Below are 24,293 nucleotides of genomic sequence, written 5' to 3' on the forward strand. Positions count from 1 at the left end.
CTATCCCATTTTACATTTTCTGTTTGGGTCTATCCCATTTACATTTTCTGTTTGGGTCTATCCCATTTTACATTTTCTGTTTGGGTCTATCCCATTTACATTTTTTGTTTGGATCTATCCCATTTTACATTTTCTGTTTGGGTCTATCCCATTTCTCATTTTCTGTTCGAGTCTAGCCCATTTACGTTTCTGTTCGGGTCTATCCCATTTTACATTTTCTGTTCGGGTCTATCCCGTGGGTCTATCCCATTTTTCATTTTCTGTTCGAGTCTATCCCATTTACGTTTCTGTTCGGGTCTATCCCATTTTACATTTTCTGTTCGGGTCAGTCCCGTTTTTAATTTTATGTTTGGGTCAGCCCCATTTTAGAATTCTTGTTCGTTGGAATCATTTTTGCAGCCAAATAATGCAGGGGAGCATTTGGTGTCTACTTCTTTGTCTCAAGTTTTTCCAAAACTCAGACAAAGAGGGGCAAACTGTAGACACCAAATTTTTGGTGTAATTTCTTTTACTTTTTATTCTCATTTGTCGTGGTTGCTTTTAGTTTTTTTTAGTTTCTAGTTTTTATTTTTATTTTTATTTTTAAGTTTTAGCGTAGAAAAATCATGAAAAAAGAGAAAAAAAGGAAAATTGTTCACAAAAATACGTTCAAATTTAATTTTTGGCATTTTGGTTTATTTTTGTTAATTTATTTTGAAAAAAAAAGAAAAGAAGAAAAAAAATGATGAAAAATGATGAAAAATGAAAGAAAAGATCGAAAATGGTAATTTTGTTATTTTTAGTTTGTTTATTTTGATGTGTTTGTAATTAAAATTGTTGTTTTTATTATTATTTAGTTTTACTATTATTTTTGTTAAATTATTAAGTTGAGAAAAGAGAAAAGAAAAAAAAAGAAAAATCATCACAATTCCATTTTTCTGCCGGATCACATTTCATTTCCCCACCGCACACTCCACCAACCGTGCACCATTTCTCTCCACCATCTCACCTCAAACCGCAGACTACTACAACATTTCTCTTCACCTCGTGATCATCGACCGAGCGAGAGAAAGAGGTTGAGAGGCCTAGCTGCACTCTGCAGCCGAGAGGAAGATTTCTGGTTCTGTCCGTGAGCTGCAACCATTTCTGGTTTCAGTCCGTGAGCTCGAAGGAAGAGAGGGAGAAGCCGTGCGTGAGTTCCCTTCGTTTCTCTTCAACCTTCACCAGCTGCAATCATCTTCCAACCAACACCATCACCGCAGCAACCACCACCTCCACCAGTTGAAGCCGCTACACCAAACCAGAACCAGCAAACCTGTCGCATGCGTGAGAGCCGAGAGGGAGCAGAAATTTTTCAGATTTTCGTGTGTGGTCTTAGCTTGCTTTGAGGTAAATTTTCTGGACTAAAAATGGATAATCAGAGGTAGTTTAAGCCAGCCGTGACCTTGCATGTGTTAATTTGGGTAATTAGATGATGAAACCAAAGCTGTGGAAAATTTCTGTTTTGGTTAAAAACATTTCTGCCGAGGAACTTGCTTGGAATTGTAGTTTTTATTTCTGACTTTATGCGACAATCTGAGTTGGATTAAGTGTCTAACTAATCAAAACCAAGAAGTTTAAGTCATCTAGTAATATGCATGTGAGGTTAGGCAGTCGGATGATGATATTAAGCCATTAGAAATTTCTGTTTTGGATGTTGATGTTCCAGCCGAGAGCTGAGATGAAAATGCAATTTTATTTCTGATTCCCTGTGATAATCTGAGCATGAAATGGAGCTGAACTAACTGGATTTTTGGATGATTATTAGGATTAAGGCCTGGCATGATCATTTCATGAAGCCGGATGAAGAAATAAAAGCTAAGGAAATTTTGTTTTGATGGAAAGTGGCTGCCGAGAGGTTATCTTGCTAATGTAGCCTCATTCGGTTTAGTTTTTCTGTTTTGGAGCCTTAATCTTGATTAATTAGTAATGACAAGTTAATTAGGCCTGCATGTAGTTGACTAGTAAGTTTTAAAACAGGGGAATAAAAATTCAAAAGTGCAATCTGCCTTAAGGCAAGATCATCCGGACCAAACAGAAAATTTCTGGATTTTTGATGATTATGGATATTATTTGAACTTGATTTCTGAGCTGGAAATATTCATATGCTAGCTTGATACGTGCATAAGGAATTTAAGAGTTTATAAGCATGTCCAAACCAGAAAATGAAATGAAAATAGAAAGCTCTTAACATAATTATTCAACCGAGTTAAATTCGGATTCATGCCCAAGCACTCGCTGGAAAATGCATTTCAGATTGCCAAACCATTTTTTTTGTGTGAGTATGCTTCCAGAATTTTGCATCAGTCCCCTCTACGTTGTTGCTTGTTTGGATGTTGAAGTGATGTGTCTTGTTGTATGGCTTCAAACTATGATTTTATCTGAAAAATCTTCGAGCCAGGCTGCATATTTTGTCCAAAAGCTGCACTTCATCCTCACGCTTTTGCTGTTTTTCTTTTTCTTCCTGCAATTGCTCACATGAACATTTCTGTCCAGAATTTCTGTATCAGTTTCTTCTATGTTTCTGTTTTATTTGGATGGCGGAATCATGTGTCTTATTGTCTAGTTAGAAATCATGATTTGGGTTGGGAAAAGTTTCGAGCAAAGCCATGTGTTTGTATCTGAAACATGAATTTTTTTTTTAGCAAAGCTTTTTCGCACAACAGGTTTCATTTTCGATTGCAGAAACTGGTTTTGTGCTTGTTATTGGCATGAAATTTCTCCATAAATTGCATTGTTAAGGAATGATAATCAATGCTTGGCTGGATTTAATTCAAAGAGTGTTATGTAAAACTCATTGTTGAAAGGTGATTAATGGCCAAAAGCTTTCTTCAATACTGGTTTTGTTGCAGAGAGTATTTTCGGTGATTGCATGAGATTTGCATGGAAAAAGGTTTTCAAAAATTTAGCACTTTGTCCCCCCAAGTCCCTTCTCATTTCACTAGGGCCCAAGTAATTGGAACATTTAATCAATTTGATCCTTCTAAGTTTCTTTTTGTTCCACAAGAGCCCAAGCATGTTCTAGTATCTTGTAATTAAGTCCTAAAATCATTGCAACTTCGATCATTGTTTGACTTTTCCTTTATTTTTAAGATCTTTGAAGTGCTTAAACGATCTATTTGGACTTGAATGTTTGAGTAATGCTTGTTTTGGGTCTTTAGTAGATGCTATATTTGGAAATTGAACGGGTTATTCCGTTTTCTTGGTCTTTAAGCATTTTTTGAGCTCATTCAAGTTGCAATTAGGTGGTTTTTGATGTTTTTGCTTATACTTTACTTTTAAATTGATGCTTTGACCCCTTTATTGTTTTGAAGCCATTTTCCTTCATTTGCTTACCATTAGGGGAAGGTATAACTTTCTTTTATCTTCTTTACTTCTCTCTTACGTGCTCCTACGTGTTACGTGAATATGCATGTCTACTTTGCTTTCTTAATTCCTTGCATTTATTTCATTTACTTTTACTTTTATTTAAATTATTCATTATGGGGTATGTGTACACCTCTTGGCTTGTAATAGATAGGGCTTGGAGGGGCATTCAATGAAGACCTATCGAAGTCATGTGCCTAGCTAGCAAATGTAATAGTTAAGGCTTTAATTGTATTATGTGTCTTGCATGCTTAGTTGCTACGTGTTAATTTGCTTTGTTAGGGCCTTGCATCTAGTCGAGCATGCTAGATGTTATGTGCTATGTGTTTATGAGTATTTGGCATGTCTACTCGCTTTCCGTAGCCATGAATGAATGTGATGGGTGAATGTACGTTTCCGCTAGTCCAACGCTAGTCGGAATTCATAGAATGGGCTAGTCCAACGCTAGACCCTTAGGGATTTCCCCTCGTTAGTACATGTTTGCATGTTCATTTCATGTCATGCATTCTTTTAGTTTTATCATTTTGCATGCCCCTCGACCCCCTTTTCCCTCCATTTTAGGATTTTTGCATTTCATGCTAGCTATAGGGTTCATTTTGCTTGAGTACCCCCTTGGGTAAGGGAAACGAGCGAGTGTGGCTTCAAAAATAGCCTTAGCACGCTAGTTTTTCCTTCTAATCAAAGGGGAAATTAAAATCACAAAAATTAGAGGTCATTCCCGTACCCGACCTGATGCATTCCTCTAAGTTCATGCATTTTCATATCATTTTCTCACTATTTTCCTCACTAATTATATATTTTAAATCCACACTTATTCCCTTTCTTTACTTTTCACTTCACACATTGCAATTATTTTACTTATATATTTATTATTTTCATTCACTTGCACACGAGCACTTATATTTTTATGCATTTGCACACAAACACTTTCAAATTGCGCACATGCACCTTTTTTCTACACTTTGCACACTTACACTCTCATTTGAGTCCTCATTTGCATCAGTCATGATTTTCTATGAGGTCTTTCCTTATTGACCTTCACAATTAATGTGAATGGGATCAAAAGCCTCATCAGAGACATTTCTAGACTTAAGATTGCATTTCTCATCCATTAGTCATATCCAATTTGCAATACATACTTTGGGTAGAAAATATAGGAAAATAAGGGTTAAATCACGCAACTAGCCTTGGCTAGGTCGAAGGGGTGCCTTGGATTTTTATCCTTGCCTTCCCCTTCGACAAATGTGACCCCCGAACCTTTTTCTTTGTTTTACGTGGACTAGGAGTCGTTTAAAAAAGGGTTTCTTACTTTTTCCTATTTTACTTTAAACAATTCAATTTTTTGGGTGACTTGGTACACCCTAACTCTATACCAAGTGGCGACTCCATTTTTCATATAAAAACCCTTTTTGAACTATTTTTCTTGGGTCAAATCGTCGCATTTTCAAAAGTCCCATTTAGACCCATTTTTGTTTTTATCAACAAAAATCATTTTTCCCAAACCAATAAAATTCAACAAAAGACTAATCATTTTATTTTTTCCAAAAAGTGGGGCGCGACAGATCGCCAACGTTTCACAAATATGGATGAACAAGGGTTTTCCTCAATCAGTTAATTCAGATACATGCCAAAAATTTCTCATTAATGAAAATTTCTTTTCAGAGTTAATGTAGAGAACGGAATTAAAGTCAGGCCCTCTTCTTTTCCGATCAAGCATTCTATCTCTAGTTATCCCTTTTGAGCCTTCAGAATAAAATACTTCGTTTGGCAACCCCTGAGAATCGCAAACCCCACACTGGGGCAAGTTGGGTTGAAAAGAAAATTTCAAGAAGTGAAAAGTGAAAAGTTTCAAAATCAAAAGGCAAAGGAAGAAAAGAGAACCTCAGTTCAAAAATGAACTGGGGCACAATTTTGTGAAAGTTCAAAAATGGCCAAAAGCCGAAAAATCAAAAAAGAAAGAAAATGAAAGAGAAAAAGCCTCAATTGAGCAAAAACTGGGGCAAATTCTGATTTAACCCTAAAATAGGGTTGACGCAACAATGCGATCTCAGATTCTTCAAACCACTCTTGAAATCTGCTTTCAAGCCTTAACTTTTCTAAACACCCCACCTGACCCCATTACAAAAGCCGAAAGTCCTGACTTCTGTTCTTTGCAATGGCCCTGTTAAAAAATTTTTCTGATGCCGGAAAATTTTAGCTGTATTTCTAAATTGCTTGAATATGAGGTTGACGCTACTCACCATGTGAAAACCCATCAGCTCGAGGGAAAGGGAAAAGAGGCAAAAAGCAAAGAAAGAAAAGTAAATGCAAGAAAATGCAGAAAATTCGACGCTGAAGTCTCTGGTGAGTGATGAGAAAAATGCAAACAAAGTCTGAGATCTTTTGATTTCAAAATAGGGGCAATTTTAGAAAAATGCGATCTATGGTGCAATATCCTTGAAAGTCTTTAACTATCGTTTTCAAGCCACATTACAAGCTAATAAAGTCCATCGTTGACTTATTCTTTCATGACAATCCGAAGTGAGGATCATGCTCATAAGGAATTCATCAAATCATTTGTGATCATAAGGGCATAACCCGTTTCCACATGTTTAGCTATCACTTCTGTCCATACGTTACAAGCCTAGAAAGCTTGTATGTTGACTAAGTTTTCTTGAAAATAAGGGTAACAAACTCTTTGCTTTCACTAAGATGTGACATTGAATGGATTACATACAACTGGGGCACAAAAATGAGACAGATTCTTATCTCCCATTTCCTTAGCCAGTTCAAAAATAGAGTCATGTGATTGGTCCTGAAAAGATGAGTCAACCAGAAGTGGTGACCCATTAAGCACCAATGCTACAAGTAAGGAAGAAGTCTTCTTAAATTTGGTGTTATTTCGAGGAATTCATCATGAAATTTCTGCATGAGTTCAAACTTGACGATTAAAGTTTCTTCACATTGTTGTATATGTGCACTCTTTTCTAAATAAAAGTGTGGTTTTTCTTTGTTCAAGTAAATGGGAAATCATCTAAACCAATTTTTGCAATCAAATGGGCCCAAACTGGGGCAAAATTTTTATTTGCAGAATTTCGCAAAATAAGCCCACACAGGGGCAAATATTTTTGTAGTCCAATTGAGGATTTCGTCCAAGAATCAAAATAATGCATTTTTCAAATCAGTCACGCTCATTGGAGTGCACGTAAGCCCTGTGCAGGTATTCACAGTTGAAGTCGACAAAAAGCATCTGGCGATGTGGAAGGCCGATGCCGAAGAAAGAGAAGAAAGAAGGGAAAAGGGCCCTACACTGGGGCAAATTATTTTTGGGAAAAAGATTCTCTCGAAAAATCAGAAAAATTCAAAAAATCAAAAAAAACAAGTTCAAAATTTTGTTTCTTGGAAAATCAAATTTAATTTCTTGTATTTTGACGAATCAAATTCAATTTCTTCACCAATTGGATGGCAGGATTGGGTCTTATCCCACTGACCATTCTAAAAATCACGTTGGGCCTGGATTTCGTGCCGCCAACATTTCAAAAATCACGTTGGGCCTGGACTTTGTGCCGCCAACTTCACAAAATCACGTTGGGCCTGGACTTCGTGCCGCCAACATTTCAAAAATCAAATTGGGACCGGGTTTCATCCCGCCAATCTCGGCAGGACCGGGTATAATCCCGCTGACCGCTTTTTATCAAATTGGGACCGGGTTTCATCCCGCCAATCTCGGCAGGACCGGGTATAATCCCGCTGACCGCTTTTTATCAAATTGGGACCGGGTTTCATCCCGCCAATCTCGGCAGGACCGGGTATAATCCCGCTGACCGCTTTTTATCAAATTGGGACCGGGTTTCACATCCCGCCCCGCCAATCTCGGCAGGACCGGGTATAATCCCGCTGACCGCTTTTTATCAAATTGGGACCGGGTTTCATTCCGCCAATCTCGACAGGACCGGGTATAATCCCGCTGACCGCTTTTTATCAAATTGGGACCGGGTTTCATCCCGCCAACCTCGGCAGGATCGGGTATTATCCCACTGGTCGATCATCATGGCAGGTTCGGGTTTAATCCCACTGACCAATTCATTACTGGGGCAAATCTGTGGATACATTTTCAAATAAAGTCTTATACAGTTTTCTTCATACAATCCCATTTGAATTTTCTATCTCTAGTCAATCCCAAATTTACATTTCTGACCGGGTCTATCCCGTGGGTCTATCCCAATTTTAAATGTCGGTCCGGGTCTATCCCGTGGGTCTATCCCAATTTTAAAATTTCTGTCCGGGTCTATCCCGTGGGTCTATCCCAATTTAAATTTCTGTCCGGGTCTATCCCGTGGGCCTATCCCAATTTTAAAATTTCTGTCCGGGTCTATCCCGTGGGTCTATCCCAATTTAAATTTCTGTCCGGGTCTATCCCGTGGGTCTATCCCAATTTTAAATTTCTGTTCGGGTCAGTCCCGTTTAAATTCTTGTTCGGGTCAGTCCCGTTTTAAATTTCTTGTCTCAGTCAAGTCCTTGTTAAAATTTTCTTTCAAAAGAGGTCAGTCCTCATTTTCAAAAATGGCAGTCGTTCGAGTCATTCGTGACCGAATGACACAGGTAAGTATTTGGTGTCTACTTCTTTGTCTCAAGTTTTTCCAAAACTCAGACAAAGAGGGGCACACTGTAGACACCAAATTTTTGGTGTAATTTCATTTACTTTTTATTCCTAGTTTTTTTATTTGTCGTGTTAGCTTTTTAATTTTTAGTTTCTAGTTTTATTTTTATCTTTAAGTTTTTAGTATAGAATCTTCGAAAAGAAAAAAAAGCATTCAAAAAAATATGATTTAGTCATTTGTAAATTAGATTCAATGCTTTCTTGAAAGTGAAAAAAAAAAAAGAAAAAAGTGAAAAAATGATGAAAAAGGAAAATGTAGAAAAAGATTGAAAAATGGCCATTTTTGTTGTTTTTAGTTGTTTAGTTTTTTAAATTATTTTCATTATTATTATTATTATTATTACCTGGTTTTTGGCAATTTGTTATTATTATTATTATTTATATTTTTATTAATTTTTGTATTAGTGTTTTTCAAAAAAAAAAAAAAAAAAAAAAAAAAAATACGCGACATGGTTGCTGCGTTTTTCGCAGCTTTGCAAGGAGGGGCTTCGGGCAGACCTGGGGCTGCAAATACAAGAGAAAGGACAGAGGTTTAGGGCGAGCGGGATATAAATAGAAAAGAGGAAGCTATAGCCGCAAAGGGGGCTGACGGGATAGAACAAAAAAAACACAGCAAGGGAAAGGGGGGAGGATTGAGGAGAGAGTTACGGGAAGAAAGAGTAAGAACGGCTAAGGAGAGAAAAACTGGAGAGGAGAAAGATCTTGAGAGCAAGGAAGAGACCATAGGAAGAAATGACGGTTGGGCTAAGCAGAAAGAGAACGGAGGAGAGAAACGAGAACGGAGGGGTTTCCATTTGAGAGTTTTGAAAGACCAAAAGAGAGAGACAACTGAGATAGAGTGAAATAGAAAGAAGAGGTGACGGCGTAAAAGGGAGGCCGCAATAGGAGAGGAGAGGATAAGAGTAAGGGATCGGATGAGCAGGAAAATTGACAGGATAGCTTGCTCTGAGGTGACCGAAATCATCTCCAAGTCCAATAGATCGAAGCCTAAAACCGCTGCGGAAAAATTTCTGGGCTTCGTTCCAGCAATGTCCATGTCTTACTTGAAACGCCTTGCCTTCATTTGATCACGCTAGCACCCTCAATTCGGTCGGATCGCAGTTGCAAGCTCCAGACCAGCCGAGGCAGAAATTTCTGCTGCGAAGTTTCTTTGGTTCGTTCAAGTGAACGTCGAGCCCACCTTGGGGAATTTCCACGTTCGTTTGAGGCCCAAGGCCGTTGAAAGGTATCCCATGTTTCCAAGCGTAACAAGCATGCCAAAATGTTGTTTCATTCGTTCCTGCCGTTTGCATTCCTCTTGCTGTTTCCATCTAGAGATTTCTCTCCATGTTTTCTTGTGATTGTATGCATTATTCGTGTGAATGAGTTTGGGTATGGTTGAGGGTTGTATGAAGGTCCTACCTTGTTTCTGAATTTGGCTATTTGGATAAAAATGATTGCTGCAAACTAATCCACGAAGTGCGGAATTTTTTTTTCCTCTTTCTCGGTTTGCTGAGGTGGGTTTTAAGCCATGGAAATTTCTGTTTTCTTGTGTTTTGCTGTAAAAGGAGTAGATCAATGCTTGAGAATATTCGACTAATGTTGGACTTCTTTGTTTGAGCAAGTTTGCCGAATGTTTTGCTTCCATGTTTTCCTTATCTCTTCTGGTTTGTTGGAAGGAGGATTCTCGGTGGTGTCTCGGTGATTTTTTGCTAGGAGATTAGAGAGGACGTTGAATTGATTGGCCTTGTTGAGTAATGTCTTTTGGGTCCATTTTTCATGGCACAACATTCATGTAAATCTTGGCATTGGTGAACCCAAAGAGCTGTAGAAAGTTTCAATTGCAGGAGAATGTTTTCAGTTGCATAATGTTTTCTTCATTACTTTTGCTGCATTTTATGCTCAGTTTTGGAATAGATCTCTTGAGATATAGATGATTCTGTTTGAGATCAACAACATGAGATGTGAGTCATGGCATAGAGAAGGGGGGATTTGGGGGATAAATCTTTTGAAATATCGTGTTGTTCGCAAGCATGCTTCGGCTGCTTAGGGAAACATTCGGCAAGTCTTGTTGCTGAAATCTTATGCTCATATGTTGCATGAAACTTGCATGAATCTCTCTTAGGATCTGCTTTGTTAAGAAGTGTTTTATACATTTTTCAATTAGAGTTAGCTCAAATTTTGTTTGTTGAAGGATTATAGATGAAGTTTGCGGCTGGAATTTGTAGCCTTTTGTTGCAGAAAATCTTCATCAGAAATGTTTTCTTGTTGCAGACCATCCCACGTAGCTTGCATGTTTTTTTGCATGAGAATAACCCCTGAAAATTACACTTTAACCCCTCAAGTTCCTCCTTGACCCACTATGACCCAGAAATTGGAAGGATTAATCAATTTAGCCCATGAGATTTTGCAGCAATGCTACAAAGACCCGTTTGCCTTTCAATCGTTTGCATCCAAGTTCTAAAGTGTTTGCAATCTGAGCTATTACTCGCTTTTGTCTTTGCCCTTTGAAGTTCTTGAAAGTGTTTCATTAAGCTTGAGTGCTTTGTTAATATTTGCAATTTGGTCCTTGACGGCTTTAATTTTACAACTTCATTGCTTGTTTGTTTCGATTTATTAATATGCTTTGTTTCAATTGAATTTAAATCATAACTTTAGGGACTTTATGGCTAAGTGAGCTTTGTTTTGCCCATTTCCTTTAATTTTTCTTAAATAAAGTGGTGCCTTGACCTTTTTATTATTTTGGAGGGTAATTGAATAATTTCACCTCATTGGGGCGTCAAGTCGAGGGAGGTACACTCTATCCCTCATTTGCACTACATTTGATCTTACGTGCTCCTACGTGTTATGTGAATATGCATGCCTACCTCGCTTTCCTACCTCCTTGCGTGCATTTACTTGCTTTTTACTTTTATTTAAGTTTTTATGGGGTATGTGTACACCTCTTGGCTTGTAATAGATAGGGCTCGGAGAGCATCTTGTCCATTTCCCCCTTCCCCTTTATGCTTTTATGGGGTATGCGTACACCTCTTGGCTTGTAATAGATAGTGCTCGGAGAGTATCTGGTCCACTTCCCCTTCCCCTTGGTTGCTTGTGTTTGTTGCTACATGTTTAATTGCTTTATTAGGCTCTTGCATCTAGTCGAGCATGCTAAATGCTATGTGCTATGTGTTTACGAGTATTTTGGCATGTCTACTTGCTTTCATAGCCATGAATGAATGGAATGGATGAATGTACGTTTCCGCTAGTCCAACGCTAGTCGGAATTCATAGAATGGGCTAGTCCAACGCTAGACCCTTAGGGATTTCCCCTCGTTAGCACATCATTTGCTTGTTCACCACATATCATGCATTTTTCTTAGTTTTATCACTTGGCATGCTCCTCGAACCCCCCTTTTCCTTCATTTTAGGATTTTTTGCATTTCATGCTAGTTACAGGGTTCATTTGCTTGAGAGTCCCCTTAAATATGGGATATAGACGAGTGTGGCTTTTTCTAAAGCCTTAGCACGCTTATATCCTCTCTATAAAAGGGCAAATTGAGTCACGATTTAGGTCTCCCCGTCCCAATATGCATGAATTCCCTAGGCTCATGCATTCTAAGTCCACTCCATCATTACACTTTCACTTTTTCTCTCATTTGCACACGTACACCTTTTTATCCTTTCACTTGCACATGAACACTTTTCCTCCCATTTTTGCACACGTGCACCCTTGAGTTTCTTCACTTGCACACGAACACTTTTATCATTACTTGCACACATGCACTTCATATTATCATTTCACATACCGTACATCGCCCACTCACGAGCACACTTTCATTTACATATTTATTTTCTTTTATTACTTTTTCAAACTCACATTGCACGCATGCATTCCATTCATTTGCATCCCACTTGCATTATTCGTGACTTCTTCAAAGGATTGGTATTGGGCTTCACAATTAATGTGATTGGCACCACTCAACCTTTGAAGGGAAATTTCCCCCAATTCCCCTAGGTCTAGGGTTTGCATTCATGTAGGGCACTCAAATGTAATAAATTCTTTGGTTAAAACAAGAAAATCTTTGATTAAATCAACGCAACTAGCCTTGGCTAGGTCAAAGGGGTGCCTTGGATTCTATCCTTGCCTTCCCCTTTGTCAAACGTGACTCCCGAACCTTTTTCTTTGGTTTACGTAGACTAGGAGTCGTTTTAAAAAGGGTTTATTACTACTTGACTTTAAAAACTCATTTTTGGGTGACTTGGTACACCTTAAACCATTACCAAGTGGCGACTCCAAACTTTTCATTTCAAAACCCTTTTTAAAACTATTTTTTGGCCAAATCGTCGCTTTCCAAAGTCCCATGGCCTTTACTTTTACTTTGCACACGTTCACACACCACACTTCACACCCATACATTCGACGATCGAAAAGTGGGGCGCGACAGGAATAATAAGCAATTCAACAACAGGAGCAGTGAGCCTATAGTGGTGGTGAATAAGGCACTAATGGCATGGAATGAGTTTCAGCTGGCACAAGGGGGGGAGCAAAACATGACAATTTGGCAGTGGGAGAGCAGGAGAAGGGCAGGAGATGGGTTGCACCGCAAGCTGGCTGGATCAAGCTCAATACTGATGCAGCTTTGGACCAAAAGCGTAACAAGGCAGGGTGGAGTGTAGTGGCCAGGAACAGCTTAGGGGAATTGGTAGGATCATAGGCGAGGCCAACTGAAGGCTGTGCTGAGGCACAGGTGGAGGAAGCTCTGGCAATAAGAGAAGCTATGGTATTAGCCAAACGAATGGGATGGAGGAAAGTGGAGCTGGAATCGGACTGTAAGTTAGTAGTGGACAAGATCAATGCAAGGGAGGAGGAAGTCAGCATAGCCACAATTCAGTTGGATATTTGGAGACTGATGAAAGATTTTGATAAATGTTGTTGTTCCTATACTAGAAGGAGCAACAACTATGTAAGTCACTATTTAGCAAAGTTTGCTATAACACTGATTGATGTAGCTGAATGGAAGCTTAGCTTCCCAGCGTGGTTGCTTGAGTTAGCTCAAGCTGATCTACAGGAGCAGTTGCTCTGATTTTGTATCCGGTTATGATTTAATGCAATGTTATCGTTTGGAAAAAAAATAACAACAAAATAAAGCAAAAAAAAAAAAGTCTCCATAGGAGTTTGTTTCAATTGGATGGATGATGTAATGTTCAAATTGGGATTGGATACGTAAGGGCAAAGGTAAGCCATTTCCTTTTCCCTTTTTTGTTTTTTTTGGGGAATGCATTCGATGTTTGATTTTCCCAAAGGAATTAAAACAAACTTGGATAGTACAAAAGTTTAATGTGGAAGATGACCCCACAATTTTTAAGTGAATTTGACCATTTATTTGTATGTAAAGTTTTAATTGTTGGATCCTGGAATAATCAGGAAGTCGTATCGGGTTTATTAAATAAAAAGGGGAGGAAGGAAGCGTTTGATGATTTGGGCTGAGAAATTGGGCTTGCGAACAAAGCACACAAGCCTGAATTTAGAGATGTGGGTCCCATTTTAGTAAAACATGTAGTATTAAGTCCTTGTGCTTTGGCTCACTTTAAAAATTTAGCTAACCTGTTATCTCAAATTTCTTATTTAACCCCAAAACTTGGTTATATTTTAATTTTACCATTTTTGTATAGTAATACATACCACAAGAATGTAAAAACCCAAGTTTCCAAGTAAAATCATCGTCCCTTGTCATCTATAACCATTTTCAGATGCCCACGACTAGTATTCGTCGAATTTTTGCCATATTTTTTGTTTCTATACTGTCATTACTACCGCATATCATGATAATATATTTTTCTATAATTTTCAAATTTTACATATTTTATTATAGTTATATGTGTTTTAATAATATTTTGCATAACTATTACAATATTTTTAAAATTTTTAAATATTCAAAAATTTTAAAATTCATGAGAATTACAACCCATGCTCCAAGGCTTTCGTGCTGCTGGAGTAGAGACAAATGCCTCACCTCAGGCAAGGCCTTTTGCAACACTGGGCCAAAGGCACGAAAAGTAAGAAGGACTGGATGTTATGGATTAGTGTGTTACATCTAAGTTCTGATGTCTTCCCCTTTTTTTTTCAATTTATTAACTATTCAGTCTTAATCTGAATTATTTGTTCATGATTGAAGTCAAAATCAATGTATTGGTAAAGAACTGATCAGGGGTCAAGTGATTTTAACTTTTCCTTAAATCTTACACTAGAAAAAGGAAAAATACAAGCAGTTTATTCACAAATAGAGTTTGAATTCCCTAAATTGTTGGACTGTACCTTACTCTTCATTTTTCTGAGACTCAAAAAAAATGCTACTCTTTGAACTTCCCATGCTTAACAGATCGATCTTCTAGACATATTCGTTAGTGATTCTTTTCAACATCCATCCATTGTGTAATTTCAAGCATTTATTTGCTTTCTGCATGTAAAGTTTAGTTTCTCAAACATTGAGGATGGGGCTGCAAATATCCCTGAATGCTTGTATTGTCCTTCTCAAGTATAATGCTTAAATTGAGGACCAGGCAGCTCTGTTTTGTTTATGTTCTCAAATGTATGGTTTTCACCCCACAGGATTCGCAGCTGGCCGGCTTTGATATCCTTCTCTAATCTGCACTTTCAAGACCATGTTGGAAGCAAGAAAGCCTATACCATTGGCAAGGGCATTGGAACTACTTGCTACATCTGTGATGCAGCTTTCCTTTACCTGTTCCACTTAGCTAGATGCCCAAACCTGGACCCCCTACGTCTATGGAGTATGGTGTTAAGAACTTTTTTGCCCAACGAATCCCTAATTTCTATGGCGTCGAGAACTTTTAGCTTTCCATTGGTGTTTACTATGGTATCAAGAACTTTTCTGCTTTCCATTGGTGCTTACATAGTTTTTGTTGATTTCTTATTCACTTTAGACCATTTTCTACTTTTTTGTTGGTATGATGTAGTTTACAATGACATTGTTGGTATGTTGTGTTCTACTTTTACATGACCAGATCTTTATTCATTATAAGCACTCTAAAGAAACACCGGTCCATTCTTCTTAAAACTTTACATGTCTTAACCCTCGAGACAATAGTATGACGAAGTTTTTGGATCAAATACAACTCGCTCAACTCTCAATACAGTGAAATCACCAACAGGTAGAATGCTAGAAGGAATTAATACCTCAACAAAGGTATGTCTTCATGTAGTCTTCTAAGTTGACAAAGGTTGAGTTTCAGGAGTTCGCCAAAGTACCACGGCCAGGATCATATCTATCACCCTTGACTCCAGCTGATGCAATAGATTCAAGTTCATCCATATCTTCTGCTGACAGTTTTACAGACAAAGCTCCTATATTCTGATTGAGGTTCTCAATCTTGGTAGTGCCAGGTATGGGGCAAACATCATTGCCTTGGTGATGGACCCAGGCCAATGCTAGCTGTGATGGAGTACAACCCTTCCTTGAAGCAATGGCAGTGGCCCGCTCATACAACTTCTTGTTGTGCTCCAAATTCTCTGCTTGAAACCTTGGCATATTCTAAATTGTATGAATTTCAAAATTTAAGCAACTGCAATGCAGAAATTCAAAAGGCAGTAAAGCATGTGTCGTCTACAAAAGACAACAATACGAATAACTTCAAGATGATCATAGTATTGTTTGAAGTGAACAAAGTTCAGGGAAAAGAACAGTCTAGTAAGGTGGACTGAGTACTCTAAGAAATCTCAATTGTAGAAGGTAGATCTTGATATACATTTCCCATTAAAGAGGAAACTATAATGCAAGAAATCAGAAGGGAGTAATGAACAGATGGTACTAATTACTTCAAGATGATCAGAAATATTGTTTGACGGGCACAAGTTCAGGGGAAAGATCAATGCATCAAGGTGGACTGAATACTCCAAGTAGGAAACATCAAATGTTGGAGTTAAGTTCTGAGATACATTTCCCATCAAAGATGAAACTCAAAATACAAATCAACTAAATTTTAATCTCAGTTTTAGGATAAAATGATTACATGACATTGTTGACTTCTTCTATAGTACATTTTTTTCCTCATTTAGACCTTTTTTTTTGCTTTTTGTTAATATGATGTAGTTTACACTTTACAATGATGTGACCTTGGAGTTTCTTTTGATGTAAATATTCCGAGCATAAAATGTTTATATGCTTATGTTTAATAAGTCCTGAATTGAATGCTGTTCGACAATCTATAACTCTCGTAGCAGTAGCACATCAAAAATGGACCACTATAGCATTCAAAAGTACAATATATAACCTTTAATGCATTCAACTGCAAGGAAAATTATATTCTGCTTTTACATGACCAGATATTATTCATTACAACCTCTCTGAAGAAACTCCATTCTTCTTATAACTTTACTTGCCTTAACCCTAGAGACAATAGTATGTCAAAATTTATTGGAACAAATACATATCACTTAACTCTTAATATAGTGGAATCCACCATCAGGCACATAGCTAGAAGGAATTATTGACATAACAAAGTATGTCTTCATGTTCTCTTCCAGGTTGACAAAGGTGGAGTTTCAGAAGTTTGCCAAGTACCATGGCCAGGCCCATACCTATCACCCTTGACTCCCGCAGAAGCAATAGATTCAAGTTCCGCCATTTCCTCGGCCGACAGTTTTACAGACAAAGCTCCTATATTCTGATTGAGGTTCTCAATCTTGGTAGTGCCAGGTATGGGGCAAACATCATTGCCTTGGTGATGGAGCCAGGCCAATGCTAGCTGTGATGGAGTACAACCCTTCCTTGAAGCAATGGCATTGACCCGCTCATACAAGTTCTTGTTGTGCTCCAAATTCTCTGCTTGAAACCTTGGCATATCCTACATTGTATGAATTTCAAAATTTAAGCAACTGTAATGCCAGAAATTCAAAAGGGAGCAAAGCATGTGTCGTCTACAAATGAAGACAATATGAATAACTTCAAGATGATCGATAGTATTGTTTAAGGTGTACAAAGTTCAGGGGAAGGAACAATCCAGTAAGGTGGACTGAGTACTCTAAGAAACCTCAATTGTAGAAGGTAGATCCTGAGATACATTTCCCATTAAAGAGGAAACTATAATGCAAGAAATCGGGAGGGAGTAATGAACAGACGGTACTAATTACTTCAAGATGATCAGAAATACTGTTTGAAGGGCACAAGTTCAGGGGAAAGAACAATGCATCAAGTTCGACTGAATATTCCACGTAGGAAACATCAACTGTTGGAGTTAAGTTCTGAGATACATTTCCCATCAAAGAGGAAACTTAAAATACAAATCAACTAATTTTTGTTTGTTTGAACGATGGAGGTACTACTATGAATGATAGAGGAGGTACTACTATGAAGTATATTTCTGACCAATGAAACTCAGTTTTAGGATTAATGGTAAAGGAAAAATGATAGTTTCACAGGACAGCATGAGTTCTGTGCCTGAGATTAAATGATGAAATTGAAGTCTAAGGTAAAATGATAGTTTCCCCTCAAAACTGTAAAGAGACTTTTACTTAAAAAGTGACATAGTTTCTTCCTCTTTTGACATCTTTGCACTTTAAAATTTGATACTACCCATTGCTTGTGATAGACAACAATAGGGATATCAAGCATGATTGCCACTGAATGTGGTAAAAGTAGATGAGTGAGAAACTTATTCGAACTATAAACAATGTATACTCAAAAACTCCATCTTTTTCGATATGCACAAACCTTTCGGTAGTCACCTTCAGCCAAATTCTCGATCAGCTTTGGACCTGATGAGAAGAAACCTCGTCCAAGTGGACTATATGCAACAATCCCTATGCCAAGCTCTCTGAAAGATTATACCAAAAACTGAATTTAGAACTTAATATTTCTTCTAGACCATGTAGAAAATGCAGCAGAATATATGCACTACCTGCAAGTGGGAATAATCTCTTCCTCGACATCTCTGGTCCACAATGACCACTCCAACTGTACAGCTGTTATTGGATGAACAGCATGTGCTCTTCGAATTGTTGAAGCTGAGGCCTCAGACAGACCTATATACTTTATTTTACCCTCTTCAACCAGTTTCTTGAGCTCTCCTATCTAGAGAATTTCAATGGACAAGAAGATGCTAAGCTGATTTATTACATTCAACACTCAGGCAGATAATCAAAATATTACGTACAAAAAGTAAAAGTTGCACTAGTTCATCGAAGTCATGGACAAAGTACACGTCAAACTGAAATCACTAATTGATGAAAATGGCAATAAGCATCTGGTGATACTTCTCTATGTACAGCCCACCAGAGGACTTAGTTCTACTGGACCATGCCAACATAATGCTCCTCCAATATGATTACATGGCATTGTTGACTTCTATATATAATAATGGCTGTACATATCAATTATCAGTTGCCAATTTTGCTTGATTTCCTTTATACTTGCTTGTATTTTGAGTGATTAAACTGCAAGAAAGTTTCTACCTAATACTCAGGGAAACCAAGACAATTCTTTGCTGATTACATGAGAAAAAGAAGACAGAAATTGTTTCATAAAAGCTGAATGTAAGCAAGCTGCTGAAATCTTTGAATTGTTTGGAGAGGTCAATGGGGCAGTTGCAGCTGGCTTTGACAATTAGACAAAAAGATGTGTTCTGAACAAAATGAGTACCATGTTTTTTAGATATCAATAATAAATGTCTATCTGCAGTGCTTTAGGCACCAACTGAAAATGGTTGACAAGGTAAGTAAATAGCAGATCATTACTCAACCAGATAGCCTATCTCAAACGAAAGAGAATGCTCAGGTCTCTTCGTTCTAAAGAAAACTGTACAATGTATAGCATGATATCCACCTGTATATAGGACCGTCAAGCTAATACAAAACATTTTCATTGTTTTCACTTTTCAGGATGCCTTGTGCAAAATCAGCTATACCATACTGCAGATTATCCGAGACCATAAGGTTGACTAACTTTTCTGTGCAACTTTTGAAGAATTGAAACGGACATGAAACTGAATTATTCAAAATTTGGAGTTGATCAAACTTTTGTTTCATCAAGAATAAGTGGAGCTAAAAAACAAGAAAGGCAAGACGAGCAAACCGTGACTTCAATGGGCACACGTGTATCGATGCGATGTTGATAATAGAGATCAATGCAGTCCGCATCAAGCCGCTTCAAACTCGCTTCACAAGAAGCCCTCACATAGGCTGGATCACCACGCACATCAAACTTCCCATCCTGCAAACTGACTGCAAATTTTGTTGCTAGCTCCACTTTCGCTCTTATTCCTTCCTTCAAGGCCTAGAACCATGGTTTCATTATATTAATCATCAAGGACATACACATTATTGCATGGTATAGCAAGTGGATTTGTGATTTCATGGATGGCACAGTCCCTCTGGAGTTTTTCCAACACTTCATTGTTAAGGCTATGCCACTTCTTTATGTAGCAAAGGATATGAAAATTATGTAATCCTTGGAGTTTAGAAGTCTGATACTCTTAAAGGACCCAATCCATTTTCTCTTTTTGTTTTATGTTTCTTCAACTTAAATTTACAATCTAGCTTTTTCATTCACAAGATTTGGTGCACAACATGAACGTACACAGAATCGTGCACATGCACATTAATACAAAAATAGGGAACTGATCAATGTAGATTAATTAGTGCCCTTTTTGGAACCATTTGGATCAAAGGAAAGGAAAGATAAATAAATAAAACATCCTAGTGAAAAAGAAAGGAAAGGACTAAGGAGAGTAGAGGAAAATAGTTCTCATTTGTCTTATTTGGATTAGATATGGATGGGAAAGAAAGAAAACCTTAAATATGCTGTTTAAAGGAATGGTTTTTCTCTCTTCTTTTTTAACAGCAAAAGAGGAACTTTACTTATCGATAAAATATTTACATAAGTTGCTTAGTCAAACATTCCTAGCCTGCTGTTGCATCCCACAATTCATATCTAAAGCAGGTTTCACAAATGGCAAGTTCTACAGCTATGAAATACATGGTTACTCAAGTTTAAATTTGGGTGCTTGAGGCATTTTATAAGAAAATCATCAACGAGATTTTCTTTCCCTCTGTTTCCGTCTATTTTTGTATGGAAATGATGTCTGAGCAAAACACAATCCATCCATTTCCTTTTCTTTCCGTTTCCTCTCCTTTCCCCACCCAAAATCAATCCAAACACAATCCATCCATTTTCTTACCTTTCTTTTCCCTTCTATTCCTTCATACAATTCTCTTTTCATAATCTTTAAAACTTTACCGCTCATAACAAGTAAATTTTACTATCCCTTATCAGAGAAATAGTAAACTTTCCATAAATTGATGTAGTACTATTTTACCAACTCCATTATGATATAAAATTTTGAAGGAAAAAACAAAAGAAAATAAAGAGATGGTAGAAGAGTTCTAATCCTTCGTGTTACTTCTAATGGGATAGAGCTATTCAACGTATGCGCTAGACCTACAACCTTCTCTTCTCAACTTTGTTGCAAGTTTGACAATTGACACCACATGGATGCCATTGTCGGAATACTGAAAATATTGGGTGACTGAGCTATTTAGAAAACAATTTATTAAAAAAAACTCTCAATTTTTTTAAACCATTTTTTTCTCTTACAAGTATATTTTTCAAGATGAAAAAAAAACTACAATAAAATTTTCATGAACCACCTCCAAAAACGCCAAACCAAACAAAGTCAAATTTTTCTGTTATTTTCAGCAATTGGAACTTTTGATTGGCGCGTTAAAAGAGTCCAGTCTTTCTGCCTAAATGGTCTCATAAAATAAACATAATTTACACTTAACCCCTTGCAATAATTCACTTGTCTCATTTTGCTACTTCCAATTTTATTTATCATCACTTTGCCCTTTCCCTATTTTTCCCCATGTTTCCTTCCCTTTCCTTTCTTTTAGATGGTAACATATCTCAATGGTAGAGATAAAACTTCAATTATTTTGATTCCCATGTATGAGAAAATTATTATTAATAATTCTAAGAGTTCTTTACCAAAGAATAACGAGACAAATTGAAAGTTAATTACTATTATACACTAAACATGTTGTCTGCTTGGTTACCTAATAATTATAGGTCCTATTTAATAATCCAATTCAACACTTAAAATTAATAGGTTCAAATCTTAACATATTCAAACATGTTTGATAACCAAAAATTGAATATCTGAATTAATTAAATGGCATTGAATTTCTTAAACAAAACTTACTCCAAAAAATAAGTGATAAATTATTCACTGATAGTTTGATGTGACCTGGACTCAAACGTATCAAATTTAGTACTTAACAAATTAATAATTTTATGGATTCAGACTTTAAATTAGATTTCAATTTTCAATCATCAATTTTACCAAATGCACCCATAGAGAATTATATTGCTCATGTTTGGAAGGCTTGCTCAAGTGAATGTTTAACTAGCAGAATTTGTGTAAATATACAACGCATAGCTCATAATAAATCAATAACTTCATAGCAAAAATCATTTTATACAAAATTGCACCAAAATCAAAATCAAAGTAATTCATCCCATATTTATAAAGGAGGACAAACTGAAAAGGCAGTAACATGAAAAAATGAAGAAGAACAATGTCATATTTGAAGTGCATGGAGTTTAAGTGCTGACAAACAAAATTAAGGGGGCACAAATGGAGACAAATTTTGAAGTGCATGGGATTAAGTATAATTTACCTAAATAAAATATTTACAAATATGCTCTTTTAGAAATTAAAATTACAAGAGTTTATGCATAGCAGACAACAGCAGAAAATTTGCAAATATGGTACCTTGCCAATGAGTATTTCGTTGGTGTGAGGTCCATAGATATCGGAGGTGTCAAGATGGGTGATTCCTCTGCAAATAGCATGGTGGATGAGTTTGATCATATCAGGTTCGGGCTTTGGCGGCCCGTAGAAGGCTGACATGCCCATGCAGCCCAGCCCTTGAGCTGAAACTTCAAAACCTTGCGACCCCAGCTTGATTCTTGGCACTTTCACTTCTTCTGACGCCGCCATTTTCAGACAAGAGCACAAGACACAGAGGAAAGAGTTGAGTGGAGCAGAGTTTATTATTGTTTCGTAGCTGAGGCCTGAAGAAGAAGTATGGAGTGGACTGATGAGGGATTAGTGTTGTCTTGGTCTATGCTTTTATAGATGACCCAGGGCCGCCGGCGGGAGGACTTGCGAAGATAGGAGATTGTTGGCCCCGTTTGAACTGCCACTTTTTTGGAGTTTTTTGTACCAAAAAATAAAAAATAAAAAATAAAAAATTAGGGATAATTTCATAAACCACCCCTGAGGTTTCTGATAATTTCATACAGCTTTCCTCACGTTTTGAAAATTACACATACATTTACTAAAACATAGGTTTGAGTTTCACCTTGATGATGTAAGACCAAAAAAATATATGAAAGCCCGAAATTGCCCTTATCTAATTTTCAAAATATGAATAGTGATTAAAATTTTTCAAAAATCAAGAATACACTTGTATACTATAAACCTATGAGTTTTATTACTTAGCCAATGTTCTAATATTTTCCATCTCATAATTTTCTACATCTGGCCCAAGTTTTCAAACTCTTATCATTTCTTCCTTTTTTCGAACAAGCTCGTTATTTTAGATGTCAAAATCCACCATCATAATTTTTACCTTTATAATTTTTACCTCTCTATAAGTTTCTTCCATATGTTGTCTACCAAATCGTCAATCATAAAATTCACAATTCTTACCTTTTTCCCACTCAAACAATCAAGCCCCTCAATTATCAAAATGCTTCCTTTTCTGAGTAATAGAAAATTACAATTTAGTGGTCATGGGTGAAACAATTTAGTCACAATATGTAGCTTAGCCAAGAAGAATTGTTTTCATTTTTTTTTTTGTTATCTTTTTTATCAATGGCTTGTCTTTGAAAAAATTATGAAGGTTATTATAGTCATTGTCTATCATCAAGGGAGGTAAGTGTAATATTGAAAAATCTCAAGAAATCTCGATGAAATTGTTACAAACCCTAGGGAGGTTTCTGAAATTATCCCTATTCTAAAAGGGGCATATTGTCAGAAGTGTATGCCATAATCAAAGCTTTGAAAAGAAGCCTCGTGAAAAGATTCACCACTGAAGACTAATGATATGTTATGTCATGTCACTGATTACATACTTCGTTGAAATTCATGTAATGTTATGTCACTGATTACATACTTCGATGAAATTATGAAATTATCAATACTTTTGTAATGAAAAAAACGACTATAATATTGAGATAAATAAGTATATCTTCCTAACCAATGTTGCACTCTTCACTTGTGAGTATATATTAACATTAGAAGCATCACAATGAGTGACTTGTACGAGTTTCAACAAATTATAATTGGGTAATAGATATAATTGAATCAATCCATTTATATCTATTTAATAAATGGATATGAAAATACTTAATTATCCATTTACACTGATTTGAAATTCTATTTTTTTTTAATTTTTCGCATGTCGTTTAACAAGAAAAATGATATTTGATTGTTATTAGATTCGTAGGAAATTCAAATTTATCTTCTTAACACTTAGTAAAAATTGAGTTTAAAAATATATTTTTTTAAATGGTTATAAATGGGTGAGTCGAATCAATCAACTATCCACCAATTAAATGGATTTAATTAGATACTCACTTAGACCCATTTAAATTTTAATGAGTGAATTTGGATGGGTTATTAGTGAACAGTTTTGAACGGATCAATATAATTGGATTGTGATTGACATCTCTAGTTAACATGTATATATGAAATTATGAATTATGAATATCTATTTATTGGACAAACTGCATATAATCTTGGACTTGAAGTTATGTGGTGTTTTTTCCCTCTATTTTAAAAGTAGGTAGGCTCATATGTAAAATTTACAAGTTTTATTTTTAGGTCCACTATTAAAATTTTAAATTATCATACACATCCTGAATAATAACACTTTTGCAAACAAAAACTTTTAAATGTGATTTTAGAACACCAAATAGATGAATCCAATTCATAAAAAGGATGCGACAAGGAATGAGGGATGGCTGGTGAGGGATTAGTGTTGCTCGGATCTATGCTTCGATGAATAACCCATGACCGCCGGCTGTTGGTGATAGACGAAAATAATTTTTGAAAAAACAAAAAACACAAACATTTTTTTTAGAAGGTCGAAAACCTTTAGTTCCTAACAGGGTGGGAACAAACCAATAGCTCTTTGGATGATTGCCCACTACCAAAGACTATAAATTTTAGTGGAATGGGAGGTCAACATTCGCCCCTCGGGTTTGGCTCGACTGGTGCTGGGGGTA

At 36.7% G+C, this 24,293-nt stretch overlaps 2 protein-coding genes across 2 annotated transcripts; one reads left to right on the forward strand and one right to left on the reverse strand.

Moving 5' to 3' along the window:
* Nucleotides 1–12,489: 12,489 nt before the first annotated feature.
* LOC113766078 lies at nt 12,490–13,067 on the forward strand. The gene is made up of 2 exons (XM_027310306.1): nt 12,490–12,636; nt 12,732–13,067. Exons 1-2 carry the CDS (start codon nt 12,490–12,492, stop codon nt 13,065–13,067), a joined length of 483 nt encoding a protein of 160 aa, XP_027166107.1.
* A 3,172-nt stretch (nt 13,068–16,239) lies between these two features.
* Nucleotides 16,240–22,073, reverse strand: LOC113766932 (auxin-induced protein PCNT115-like). Its single transcript, XM_027311091.1, has 5 exons — nt 21,772–22,073; nt 19,074–19,274; nt 17,902–18,074; nt 17,715–17,817; nt 16,240–16,848 (listed from the first exon to the last, which is right to left on the reverse strand). The coding sequence occupies exons 1-5, from the start codon at nt 21,997–21,999 to the stop codon at nt 16,513–16,515; spliced, it is 1,041 nt and encodes a 346-aa protein (XP_027166892.1). The 5' UTR covers nt 22,000–22,073; the 3' UTR covers nt 16,240–16,512.
* Nucleotides 22,074–24,293: the final 2,220 nt, after the last annotated feature.

This window comes from Coffea eugenioides, chromosome 3 (assembly GCF_003713205.1).
Source record: "Coffea eugenioides isolate CCC68of chromosome 3, Ceug_1.0, whole genome shotgun sequence".
Lineage (NCBI taxonomy): Eukaryota > Viridiplantae > Streptophyta > Magnoliopsida > Gentianales > Rubiaceae > Coffea > Coffea eugenioides.

Bases quoted from the DNA above. Each gene is read 5' to 3' on its own strand.
- LOC113766932 (XM_027311091.1), bottom strand. From the start codon at position 21,999: ATGGCGGCGTCAGAAGAAGTGAAAGTGCCAAGAATCAAGCTGGGGTCG. The intron at 18,075-19,073 runs GTTTGCTCGTCT...GAAATTCTCTAG, and splicing joins GTGTGCCCATTGAAGTCACG to ATAGGAGAGCTCAAGAAACT. The intron at 17,818-17,901 runs GTAGTGCATATA...ATAATCTTTCAG, and splicing joins GAGATTATTCCCACTTGCAG to AGAGCTTGGCATAGGGATTG.
- LOC113766078 (XM_027310306.1), top strand. From the start codon at position 12,490: ATGGCATGGAATGAGTTTCAGCTGGCACAAGGGGGGGAGCAAAACATG. The intron at 12,637-12,731 runs GTAACAAGGCAG...GCTGAGGCACAG, and splicing joins TGCAGCTTTGGACCAAAAGC to GTGGAGGAAGCTCTGGCAAT.